This window comes from Choristoneura fumiferana, chromosome 5 (assembly GCF_025370935.1).
Source record: "Choristoneura fumiferana chromosome 5, NRCan_CFum_1, whole genome shotgun sequence".
NCBI classification, from domain to species: Eukaryota; Metazoa; Arthropoda; class Insecta; order Lepidoptera; family Tortricidae; genus Choristoneura; species Choristoneura fumiferana.
In genome coordinates, this window is record NC_133476.1 from 15,343,446 (window position 1) to 15,357,677 (window position 14,232).

The 14,232-nt window shown below is 34.9% G+C and overlaps 1 protein-coding gene across 1 annotated transcript; it reads right to left on the minus strand.

The window, feature by feature from the left end:
• Nucleotides 1-3,823: 3,823 nt before the first annotated feature.
• Nucleotides 3,824-12,329, minus strand: rogdi (rogdi atypical leucine zipper). The gene is made up of 7 exons (XM_074088138.1): nt 12,182-12,329; nt 12,012-12,083; nt 11,806-11,937; nt 10,911-11,068; nt 8,856-8,976; nt 7,805-8,014; nt 3,824-5,286 (listed from the first exon to the last, which is right to left on the minus strand). Exons 1-7 carry the CDS (start codon nt 12,215-12,217, stop codon nt 5,218-5,220), a joined length of 798 nt encoding a protein of 265 aa, XP_073944239.1. The 5' UTR covers nt 12,218-12,329; the 3' UTR covers nt 3,824-5,217.
• Between the last annotated feature and the right edge of the window lie 1,903 nt (nt 12,330-14,232).

Genomic DNA, 14,232 nt, shown 5'->3' on the forward strand with positions numbered 1-14,232 from the left:
TTTTTGAGACTATGTTTTCATTAGCGATAGTCTTCGATACTAGGTAAATTTATATCATTCCCCTATTCACTCTTTGATTACATTGAACCATCATCATCATCATCTCCGTCCTAATATACACATGTCACTGGCATCTCCGTCCTATACACATTCCAAGTGGCGTTGCGCACACAATTTTGAAACTCGAAGCGCCAGCTCGGACTCGAACTTACGACCCTCTACTTGAGAGACCATAGGGCAAGGTCATCCCCCCATTATTTTAACTAACCACGATGGAAATAATAATATGTCAAACATGTTGTTAGGTACTTAGAAAGTTTGCGTCGAACTATTAGCTCTTGTGTGAGCATGTGGCGAGTTTCGATTTCTCGGTCAACGTTAAACAGACTCAAGTAGGTATCATAAACCATGCAGCCATACCTCCTGAGTCCTCGCGTACTACTTTATAAAGGACCAATAACACTAAGAATAACGACCGAATGTACTTTATAAAGTACAAATTGTTAATTGAAGAAAGAATTCTAAGAATTTTGAAATAATATCCAAAATAATAAAGCAGGTCAACCACATCTAGGTCTTAATCATTAACTTTGTTAACAAATGTCAGGACTCAGGAGGTTAATCGAATACCTACTTCTATGGTCTGTTCCGTGTTAGCAGTGCCGGATTTGATACCCTAAGCAATCCACGCCTCCCCCCCCCCCCCCCATTCATAAGTAACCTAGTATCGAGCGTCAACGCTCTAGTTAATTTAATCCTAAACTTGGCAAGGTGAGTCAAGTGTACTGAATTCAAGTCTCGTTGGATTCTTGTAGAGCTAACAAACTTACCTTGAAAAAAATACACTGCTAAGTTTTGGGTAAAACGCCCCGTTTTTCAAACCGCCTTACCTTATGTGCTAGCCAATTTTTTTTTGGTGCTGTTTATGGTGCCCCCCAAGACGTGATGCCCTAAGTAATTGGTTAATCCGGCACTCGTTACTAGCATCAGTAGCGGCGTTAGGGTAAGGCGCGGTGGGGCGACCGCCCAGGGCGCCGGACTTAAAAATGGGCGCCTGAAGCCTATACTTTCTATAAAATTCCCAAAAGTTGGGGGCGCCATGGAAATCTCGCCCAGGGCACTGAAAATAGTAAAACCGGCACTGACTAACATGCTAATGCCAGTTCAAAGTCAGTGTTGCCACGGCAATTACCGTGTTCTACGGCTTTCAGGCCAAAAAAATCTCAAAATCCACGGCCTACGGCTGCAACCTTGTGGCCGTTACGTCTTTTCGCAAAATCAACGAGTAATAAATTAATTAATTCATAACAAAATAACTTAGTAACTTTTTTTTGCTTGCAACTCTCGTGGCACTACCAATACAAGCAATAGTAGCATTCCTGTACACACATGCTAGTAGGTAGCATAGTTGCTGCATAGCATGCATAGCAGCACTTCGTAGCATGCTAGTAACTAGGTAGCAAGTAGTACAGGTACAATGGGGCTATCGCGTATGAATTCGCCGCTAGAGGCGCTAGTGTAGCGTGAGGTCTCTGAAATGTCAAATCTCATAGTTTTTGGGTAAGCTACGCGGGTTTATTTATAATTAGAATAATTTTGTGAATCTTTTGCATTACCTGAAAGCTAATTATGGCAATTATGCGTTACGGGGCAATGAATGTATGTGTTTTGAGACAGTTTTGTCTTTCGGAAACTTTTGTCCTCCCTTTTTTTCCGAACAAAACGGGACTACGCAACACTGTGGTTGCTCGATATTTTTTATGGTACGGTTTTAAGGTGTATTACATATAATTTTAATCTAAACTTTGTTTCCACGCCCGTAATAACAGTCTTTGAAAGCCACACTTTAAAAACTTCACCTCTAAGAACCTCACGCAACAGTGGCGCCATCTAGAAAGAAAAAACGATAGCACTCATTATTGAGCATGTAGGTATGTTTGAAATTTAATCCTACGGGTGTCGGAATAAAACAATTCGTGCGTAACAGCATTTTGGTTTACTGAAATACAACACAATCACAAGAACTGTTTATTTATATTTTACAGTTTTAAATAGTCCGAGACTATCTAATAATACTAGTATAATAATTTTATTGTCAAACATGTCAAAAAAATTACATATAGGTGGTATGTAGATCGAGGTCTCGTCCGATGCCTAAGTAATGAAAGAAACGTGTAATTGAAGACTAAATTTTTTAACTAAAAAATTGCTAGACCTCATTAGAATTTTAAGACTAATATAAATTATCTACATGCAGTCAAATCGCCAAAAAATAACTTTGAAAGCATTCTTATAAATTGACTTACGGTACTCAGTTCTGTACTGTAACTAGCCCAGGTCATTAACAATTTTCAGAATACTTGTGCATCCAATTTATATGAAACCTTTATAAGAATTTCTCAATGTTTACTTACTATACAACGGTATGACACGCTTCTGTATGTATTTTGACTAAACTGTACCCCAAAGCCAGTGTAGTTACTTGTACTGTTAAAATAACTTAACAAATAAAAATACATTTTCAGTAATCACAAAGTGTAAATAAATAAGGTACCTACTTGTGTACTTCAATTATTATTAAGGATATAATAGAAAGTGCGTTAACAATATTAACTATAATAAGTGTGCATAAAAATACAATTTTAACATTATTTATTTCCCAATTCCGTTGTTTGAATTATTATCACAATATATTTTTTACATCAATTTTAAATTTGGTAAGTATATTTAAATCATATAAATAAGCCATGCATGATTTATACTTTTAAGCAGATAGGTATGTCAAGTAAATTAAGTAGCATTGTGAATAAACTTTATCATTTTTCTCGACAAGTTTTTAGAAATAATACTCACACATTGGGGCAAGGGAAACACTGTCTAAAATAAACTTTCTCTCGACGAAAAATGAACAAAAAATGGAGAATCATTTTTTTAAATCACGGCTGTGATATCACTCGAAAATGATGTTCCGTCTTATACAAATAAAGTAGTAGAGAACTACTTACAGCTTTAGTATTTTCAAATTCAGAGCGGTAGTTTAGTAGCAATACACAGATTTTTATTATTTCCCGTGGTGTTTTGAGGTTTCCAAGTCACTTATCCCTCGAGATACCAGACGGTTTGTTTTGCCCAGGTGTACGAGTTTTACCTCACTTTACCTTACATCAAAATATACAGTGTACTGTTTGATACGCATGAAACAAGTTGTTTTTTATAACCATTTCAGAGCCATATTTGCATGGTGAGTCAGAAAATTGCCCAGTGAAACCTGAAATTTCAATACAAATTGCAATTTCAGTGCACTGTATATATGCTTGACGTATGTGTAGAGCAAAATTATGACTTTTAACTCACCTTTAAGTTTTATTACATCTATAGAACTCAATAACGGTTATGGCAATAATGGTATACACTTTTATGTAGGTATGAACAAGTACAGTCAAGGGCAAAGATATCGACACGGCCAAAGTTACAAAAATATGTATACACTACTTTATGCACTTAACATTAAGGCCGTGTATACATATTTTTGCAACTTTGGCCGTGTCGATATCTTTGCCCTTGACTGTACCGGCATACTAATAAAATTATAAAAATGCTCTGAATATTAAAACGGTGAGATAAAATACAAAAACCCTTTAAATTAATATGGGGGGCAAAACCGCCACGCCGGGAAAAATGTAGCTTTAACTTAAAATTTACCTTAATTAAGTTGAAAAACGATAGACAGTCATGATTGTGTCAGTTTAACAAAAATATGTATACACTACTAATTATGCACTTAAATCTAAATCGTAAGGCCGATGAGCAAAGACTTATACATATTTTTGCAACTTTGGCCGTGTCGATATCTTTGCCCTTGACTGTACCGGCATACTAATAAAATTATAAAAATGCTCTGAATATTAAAACGGTGAGATAAAATACAAAAACCCTTTAAATTAATATGGGGGGGCAAAACCGCCACGCCGGGGAAAATGTAGCTTTAACTTAAAATTTACCTTAATTAAGTTGAAAAACGATAGACAGTCATGATTGTGTCAGTTTAACCCCATGTTATAAGACTCCGTTCCCATTTGACGGGTATCGGATTAATTTTTAATAGATTATCGGATATTGATGCATAAAGTCGTCGGGTAAGTGTAAACAGTCTCATATAAAAATGTTTAGCCGCCAGAGTGCCCAACGTTTTGTCAGGCCTGACACCCGATAAGTGAGGACGGGGTCTGTATTACCCATACCACTTTTTTACTCAGTTTGCCGATAATAACTTACACTAGGCGTGTATCTTAATTGCACACGGGTGGATGGACAAAGGCAATACCACTATAGTAATGTTAGTGCAAACGAACATGAATAAAGGCAGTATGTATGCTAGAAAAAAACAATGTTGACACCAGTATTGGGAAGAAACAGTACTTATTCGAGAGAAATCTTAATTGTGCTTTCTCATCTACAATAATAGAAGCGTTATTGCTTCAATAATACATTACTAACCAACAACCTTTCAATCCATTCAGATCTATCTCATATTTTCATGTCTAAGTAATCGTGTACAAATAAACAAAAAAACAAGAAACTATACCAGATATTGTATCGTTTGGAACAAATTAAACCTTAGCACCACATCTTACAGTCTGAGTGAATATGTTATATAACATTTACTTAACATTGAAATCATTTTCATAATAGTTTCGCATCCAGCGCGATGTTTTAAAGCATTATTTATTTGTTTATATTGGTTGTTCACTATAAAATCTGACAGTTGAATATCATCAAATAAATATTTTAAATCCACAGTTCAGTGGCGACCATTGAGAAGTATATTGCTTCTACGTAACTAAAGCTGCACCCACAAGAAAAATAAGCAGAGTTGTAACAAAATACAAACCATGAAAAATAATCTAAATGGAATGAAACTAGACTAACATTTTGGACTGACAACTTCTGTGGAAACAGCTTTTTAAATGTGCATTCGATACTTTAATTTTAACAGCTACATTTCGTTTCCCATCACTACATGTGCACTTCTCTTACCATCCTTACTTACCTAAATAATTTAACGTTAGTTATTACGCATATACATTATGTTACAACATATTCAACAAGAATATCAACAATGGACTCATTAACTATTATTAAATAAATACACATACATACAATTTTCTGTAATACGTACATATTGAGAATCACCGTAAAATTGGGTAGAAAATTAAATCAGTTCAATACCATAGACGCAGATCTCGATCCCACCGTGAAGTCTTTGTATTGTGAGAAGACGCAAAGCTGAAAATATAAAATAAATTTTATTTTATTTATTTTTCATAAACATTTACACAGCAGTACAGCTTAAAACAGTACAAGTAACAATATAGCTTAAAACATATACTATAAATAAAAAATGATCCACTCAGGTACCATCAGCCAAATAAGTGGTCTATCAATTTTTAAACAAGTTCCTATCAAATGAATATGTCGCTAAAGTCGAACTTTCAAGTTGAGAGACACGTCTATATTGGCATTATTGTTTTGTGACATGCAAACGATTATCAACTTTAGGGTGGTAGACCACATATTTAGCTGATGGTACATTATATTCATTTATTATATGTATAAGGAAATGCACAACTATCTATTGTGAAATAATATATGAATCGTAATTTATTGAGTGTCATTTTCTAAATAATGTAATCTACTTTAATTATTTAATAAGTATTAAAATTTCGGCTATTTTACTATCAATCATTGTTGTATAAAATAAATTTAACCCTTTATAATTTATGTAGGTACACAAAATACATGAACTCGCCCTTATCACTAATCAAAAATGAAAACGAGGCGTAATATATTGCAGAACATACATTTTCCAGGGGCGGCAGCTGCCCCCCCTTGGGTACGCCGATGTGTATACGCAACGCAACAAGATATTCTCAATTTCAACAAATATAGAAACAATAACATTTTTTGAAATAACTTGATTACAATAGAGTAATATATCGTCTGGAGCGTTATCGCCTCGTGTGCTAGGTCACGTCTAAGATAACGTCAGCGGCGTTGCCTAATTACATTACTACCAGGCCCTGTACTACGAAGTGCAAAATTCGAACTTCATATCTTGCCGTCCCGCTGACACTTATATTATTTAATATGAGAGTGAGAGGGACGGTACGATACGAACTTCAATTTTCAGATTTCGTAGTAGCCCCTCAGGGGCAGAATCTCGTATGTTACACTATGATTGTAAATAAAATTGATAAGAGTAAAATAAAGCCTAAATTGATAGTAACCCAATCCCACTAATATAATAAATGAGAAAGTTTGTAAGTCTGTTTGTTTGTTACTTCATCATGTCTAAACCGCTGAACCGATTTAGAGAAAATTCGGTATACATATAGTTTAGAGTCCCGGGGAAGGACATAGGATAGTTTTAATCCCGGAAAATTGCATAGTTCCCGCGGGATAGCGATAACAAATTTTACGCGGACGGAGTCGCGGGTAAAGGGCTAGTCATCAATATTCTCAACGATTCAACATCATTATTTTTAAATTAGTAACATGATCGTAGTTTTAACTATTTATTTTTTTATAGACAGGGAAGCATGGCGAAACTGCCCTTAGCGAAAAAAATAATTTCCTTTTACTGGGTTATTAAACTTTACATATGTAGTGATTTCACCAAAAATTAAACCTCAAATCCTTCAGGTTTTAAAAAAACCGCATAAAAAGAAATAACATTTTTATTTTATTTTAGCCAAAGTACTAATCCGATTTCTTTGTAATTTTGATATGTTGTATATACAATTAAACGCTTTCTAAAAAAAATTTATTGAATTATCTCTTGAAAAAAATAGAAAAAAATCGAGTTAATAATTTTCAAAAAAATTAAAAAAATACGTGCGAGATTGCGACAATTTCCAAATTTACATATTTTATGTAGAATTTAATGATGTTTAACATATATTTTCTTCAATAGCTAAAAATCGGAATTCACAGTTTGAAAAATCGAATTTGTGATGTACAACACAACAACACACCAACAACAACAGCTCGTTTTCCAACGGCTTGCCTAAATTTCGACGGTAAATCGACGGTAAGTTGAACTATCAAATAACCTGTCACATGATAATCAAGTCCATTGACGACTAATCGACGGTTATTTAAAAAAATATTAAATTGTTTAATATGTGGTGTTCAACAAAATGTCATTGTATCTACTGTATTTTAGGTACTAACTCTATTCCGCAGCTACTCGGCACCTCTTTAATCTTCAGGGAATATGTTTACTACATTTTACGTCTCTAGCTCCAGTGATAGACTGTGCATTATCTATCAGTTAGCCAAATTACTCTTTAATATATACACGGTGTTAATATACCGAAAACCGCAGACACAGATTACAGATTATTTTTATTTTATGTAACTTCATTGTTTTTTTCTTTCTATCAACTTAATAAATTTAAAAAATAGGTAAATGTTTTGCTCAGGCAGAAATTTTAACTCTACACTCATAATTTGTACCTGTCAGTTACACTTGGTGATTTTTAGAACAAAACTGAACTAAGCTGATGGAAAAACATCCAGTATAAAATTATCTAAATAGTATACAACCTCACTAAAACTGTTAATTGGCGTATGTTGCATTCGTAACTTTTAGACTGGCACAATAAAAGCGGGATTTAAAAAACACATCTTGATTTAAAATATAATTTCAGGTTTTCAGTTATTTTTATTTTAAATATTTAACACCTTGTCTTGTATAAGATTGTGTTGTACATTTGGTTGTTATTGTTTTAGATAGCCTCACCTTATCCTTAAGCTGCTGACACATATGGAGGGCTGCGGTCAACATGAAAAGGACATCGCTCAACCATGGCACAGCGCAGTCAGCCTGACAGGAGTCAATTCTCATAGTCCCATGCACGGAACTCAGCTGGTACGCCACAAATATCAACTTATGGGACTGAATGTAGAACGAGATGGCCAAATCTTCGGGAAGATTCGGTGATAGCGCTTTCTGAAACAAGATAATACAATCCATACTAATATTACAAATGCGAAAGTGTGTCTGTTTGTGAGTTTGTATGTTTGTCCGTCTTTCATGTCGAAACGGAGCGACGGATCGTCGTAATTTTTGGCATAGAGATAGTTTATGGGCCAGAGAGTGACATAGGCTACTTTTTATCCCGGAAAAATGCAGAGTTCCCGAGGGAACAGCACGCGATAACCGAATTCCACGCGGACGAAGTATAATCTTCTATCTATATAAACAAAAATTAATCGTAAAATGTGTTGCTAAGCGCAAAACTTGGGAACAGCTGGACCGATTTCGCTAATTCTTTTTTTGTTGTGTTTGTTGTTCGTTAATGTCAGAAGGTTTTTATGGAAGAAAATATAGAAAAAATCAACGGTCGCCCGCGGGCAAAAGCTAGTTAAGAATAAGAATTAACAGTGTAAATCTTCTTAATTTATGACGTTTTAATTAAGCCCGTAACTGAAGTCCATTTACCATCCAACAAACGGCCACCATACCAAACGGCATTTACTATCTCTTTCTAACTCCATGCCATACCGTGTAACAGAAAGAAGCAGTGATAAGTAACGATAATGGTTTAGAGTGCGTTAGTCTGAGCCTTAATTTCCTTGGTTTCTCTTAAGCTAACCCTCAGTTTTCAGAAATATCACCTATAATGTCATGAATAATAATAAGTATTCAAAATCACAGATAAGAATAGACAATAAATTAGTTATCTGCTGATATGTTTTTAAACAACAATGATAAAAGAATCATATAACTTCAACTTCAGGCTAATCTTTATAATTAAACAATACAGATTGGTTATCAGTACTTAACTCACCATATTTCTACTTTTCATAAGTTCGTCGATTGCTTTCTTTTTTGGCAGTACTAATGCCGTGCGAGCCCTTTGAAGAGAGCCAATGAGGCACTGTATTATATGTAAGACTTCGTCGGACGACCTGTAAAGCATAAAATTTACATTACAATGCACGGAGCTTAGATTTTGTGTGAATAACTGGTTAATAATGGTAGAAAAATTACCATAGGGCAGAAAAAAACCTGTTATTTTACTTATAAATAAATATCCTTTAACTATGGCTTCGCTTATTTGAATTTGGCTTAATTCTCATCGAAAATTACAATGTGTTTTACATTTACGTTGCATGTAGATGTAGAACACCCAAGTAAAAGTTCATATGATATCTCTAGATTGAACGCTTGATATTTCAGGATTTTACATATATACTCGTACATTCAAATCCCATAGTAATATTGGAAATAAATAGTCATCAAACCGTCAATGCCGCAAATATGCCTTTCTTAAGGACAACTACTTTTTTGCGGCACTTGCGGTCGAAACTTTTGGGCCTTGGTTCAGACACAAAAAAGTTTATGAAAGGAAGTGTCGGACAGACTTCGCCCAAAGACTGAGCCTCGCAGTGCAACGAGGCAACGCCGCCAGCGTCTTGGGTACAATGCCCCGCGCTGCGCTGCCTTTGGAAGAGGAAGCCCGTTTTAATTAATTTTATGTTTTTATTTTTATGTAAAAATTCATTGTTTAAATAAATGTTATTGTTTTTAAAAATAGTCATCATCATCATCATTAACATTTCAATCTTTATCCAAGTCGATCTGGCAGTATAAACACAAACTTTCACAGTAGCAATGTACATCATAATAAGGAAGTCTGTACAAAACCGAAGGCTTTCCAATGTTTGCTAAATATGTGCATTACTTATTTGTAAAACATATTTTAACACATTATACTTTATCAAGCCAAGCTTTTATTGATAAACTGGGCATTTAAATGTGTCACAGATAAACAATGATGGTAATGCTGTGACATTGATTAGGTGTACAGGAGGTTTATATTTGTGTGAGCTACAATATTTTCAGTATCAACAATTTTACTGTATTTATTTTTGCAGTCATCTTTTTTGGTTTGACATTGTATCTGGAGTAAACAACCCTGCAGGCCAGCATTAGGTTAGGATAGAATGAACTACTGTCATACGAATGGGCTTACTTTTTATAATTTTTAGAATGCAAAAGAATGAGTTTTTGTTAATCTTTCACTCTGATTTGAATTAAATATGGTATGTGGATAGTCAGTTTTCTGGAATATTACATAGGCTGGGTCAAAATTTTTTTCGTTGCATTGTTTCTGACCACTCTGTCACGATATTATTTATGTCTTCTAAGAAATAAAAAAAAATGTGGAGCCAATGTTTGTTTTTTTCGGGTTAACTAATATTTAAGTAGAGAAAAATTAAAAATGCCACTAGGTTCCATAAAAAAAAAAACTCCGTGCCATTTTTACGGGGACAAAAACAAGACAATGAAAAGAATTTTGACCAGGCTACATTTTGTTACATTTTGGCAGAATTGGAAATATAGCAGTAGGTATCCCAAAGTATTAACCAATAGAGATATGAAATTTCGAATACACCTCATGCAATTTAAGTGAAGGCCACAATTAAAATCAGGGCATTCCTATTGGAGTCTTAATAGAATCACGGAACTTAAATTCAACTGCCATATCCAACAGTTTACACAAGTGAAGCCATAGGGTAAAAGTTGGCTAAAGACAGGGCGATCTTTAACTTATCAGAGGCTCTAGGTACTTTAGAAGAATAGGGCCCCAAAATCTATATCCCAAAAGTAATTTTTCACAGAAATTGGGGGACACGTAGACCCTGAGCATGTGCCTAAAGTACCCAGTGGGAAAGACAGACGTGACCGTATTTTCTAATAGCCAGATGCTCCAGATTGTATTACCATCTCTTTCTACCCTCATACAATACCATGCGACAGAAAGAAATAATGAAAACGATTGTGATTTCAAGTATTTTAGATAATAAGGTCTCTCATTAAGGGTTACAGTCATATTTACCTGAAGATATAGTGCTTATCCACATTATCAATGTAACCAATGGCCTGTTGCAGATGGTTGGCTGCATCCTGGATCTGTTGAAGCTTCCACGGCCCATCCTGGTTAATGGATGTGCGACATATTGTGTGCATTTGACGGAGTACTTTGAAGCTTATGTCCTGAATAGAAAAACATGACTGTTTATTGAACAATAAACAGTTTGAAAAGATCACTTAGTCAAAGTTTTTGTTTTAAGCCAGTTAAGGCAGGTTAGTATTACAGCAATAAAAAAAATAACATATCTGTTTTACATTAGCTCAACTTACTCAACTTTGTCCACGCAGAATCGACTACCTATTTAAATGTATATTTGTAAAGCCATTGATGTAACATAAAGACATGTATTGTTAAATAAATTTTTAGGGGCTGATAATGTGCTATATTTATCTGGTATTGGCCTAAAAATTGCTGATTTACTCAGTTGGCATCAAAGAATTGCCATTCAAAAACCTGCATGATGTTTTTTTTCATTACTGGTACACAGTTTAACCTTTTCAAAACCAACAACAGATAAATATCTGTCAGAGAGTAGCATAAAAATGATCTTTGTGGAAATCAGAAAATAGGAAATTCTCTGCTTGGTATGTATTAAAAGAGAGTCTGAACTAAGGAGGTTGCCATTTATTGAATAATATGAATAAACCACAATATGCTAGATGATCACATACAATTTCATCTGTAGTAGTACTTAATTTAAAAGCAATTTAATAAGACCAATTTGTGAACCACACATTCCTTCAACAGTCTAATACTCAATAACCTATTGTAATACAAAAAAACATTACGATTTAACCGTGTAAGGCCACCTATTTATATTCAATGAGTTAAGATTAATTATTCACATAACAATACTTACGGCATGAGTTATGCTGTCACCAGTTAACGTCACTATGCATTTCAGTTGTTCAGGCTGCGAGGTCAATATGAATTTGTCCTGTTTTTGGCCTTCATTGCCATATAAAGGCACGGGGAATCTGTGAGCGCAACCCTGTAAAACAATTCAATGTACTAACAATATCCCAAACGCATAAACTAGACTATATCATTCAGAAACACACTTACAACCAACACGGAGTGTAGTTGATGTAATATCGAGTGTACTTCCTCTCGAAGCACCCATTCGAATTCTTCTTTCTAAAAATCAGAGAACAAACGATGAAATTGTTACGGATCGCACTTGAAACTGCCATTAGATAAGTATGTTTAATAACGGTAATAGAATCAGATTTTACCAAATTAGCAGCCTCTTCTTTTTCGTTGTCGCTCATTGCTATTGAATTTTAGAGAAGCGAATCTGTTCGTTAATTTTTATAAATTTCTTTCCGATAGTTCACGTGAAACAATTTTGCCAATTGAGGTGACAGACGTCAGCTCAGCGAGCGAGAGAAGTAGCAGAGAGGGAAGGGGAGGAAGGCATAGACATGACAGCTATGAAACGTTTAGAAAATAAATTCGAGGCTAAATCGATAATCGATTGACTACATAAAACAAGCTGTAAAATAAAAAGGAATATAATCTAATCGTAATTTTATTCTAGTGCACGCTTTTATATGTATAACACAATAGAAGACAAAGGTTAACAAAGATTATCAACAAAGAAACAAAGCAGCAGGGCTACTACGAAACTCGAAACTCAAAGTCCGTGTCGTGCGGTCTCTCTGACACATACTATTTAATACGAGAGCGAAAGGGACCGCACGACACGAACTTCGAGTTTCGAGTTTCGTAGTGGCCCTACAGACTTCCGACTGCAATCCAAGGTTTTTTTGGCGCGAATGGTCAAATTGAAATAGTAGCAAGTAAGATTAACGTAAACCAAAGAGTATTAGTACCTATAGAGCTATAAATAAGTTCAATCGTTAATTCATCAACCAGCCAACAGTAAGTCAGTATGTTAATGACATATTCCCATATATTACTGTCAAATATCAAATATTTACGGCTGGTCTAGCTATCTAGTTATTAAATTATTGAAACCATTTTTTGGAAAATATATTAAAAGTCTATCTTCAACATGTTGTACCCTCGAGTGATGCAAAAGTTTTATGCTGGGATTGAAATTGCCTTGCGACAAGCTGGAATAACCGCAGGGTATACAATTAATATTTTGCTGTTTGCTGTTTTTGCTGTAAGATTTATGAGTCTGGAGGGAAAGAAACAAAGGCCATTTTCATGACAACTCGTAATTTGTAATATAATGTGGAAGTCTACACTACATTGGTTTTTTTTTATTAGACATGTAGTCATTCAAGTTGTCATAAAACGTGCCCCATGAAGTAGGTATACAAGCTCTATTTAGTTTTACCTACCCTGGTGTGCATGAATTTAGTTTGAATATTAAGTAGTTTAGATGAGTAAGTATTTTCAAGTGTCTACAAAAAGTATAATTCGAAAAAAAAATGTACTAAAGCTTATTCTTTTCAGAAAATCTGGACGGCACATGAAATTTCCGTATACAATGTCTGCTAAAATAGCTCAGTTTCCATTTTTTTTCTATATGAAGCACAACAATATCTGGATGTACTACCCTCTTGGCTGGGTTATAGGCTTTTATTTCTTTGCGAAGATTCATGCTGTTGTGAATTCTGAAGCTAATGTTAAAAGTTGGGCAGAAACTCAAAGGAAGAATGCTGAGAAAGAAGCACATCATTAAAACCCTATTCAATTGTTGTTGTTCTTGTCTTCGTTTACTACAATAATATAAATTAATACGTTATATTTTGTGTTTTATTCAGGAAAGTTCTTCAATATTACTCAGGCCCCTTATGCAGTCTGTAGGTAAAAAGAAATAGCTTTTTTGACAAACATACAATTAAAATAATATCACGATCAAGAGTGAAAGCAATGGGACTACAGTTCACTTTAAAAATCACTTGAATCTACTATATGGGTGAATATCGGTGGGGCTAAGAGAGTGTTAGGATGTTTTGAGATGGGTCATGGCCTGTTTAGCGTCGTGGTATCGTGGAGGAGTGTGTCAACCATGTGGCAACTATGACAAGGTTACTGTAATATGATATTATAGTTTGGTTACTGGCCCCGGCTCCTCCCAGCGTAATGGGCTGGGCCACCAGGGAGCGTCGTGGTTGAAGTCCGCGATCCCATATCGCACTCGCATCGTGCTCGCATCCATTACCATTACGGCAAAATGGACAAACACCGGTGTTTTTATATAGTGGGTACACGCTCCATTAAATGAAAGTGTCACACATGTGTCACATAACTTCTCACTATAGCCCCTCCAAAAAAAGAGTCAAAAAGAACCGAACCGTTACATACATAT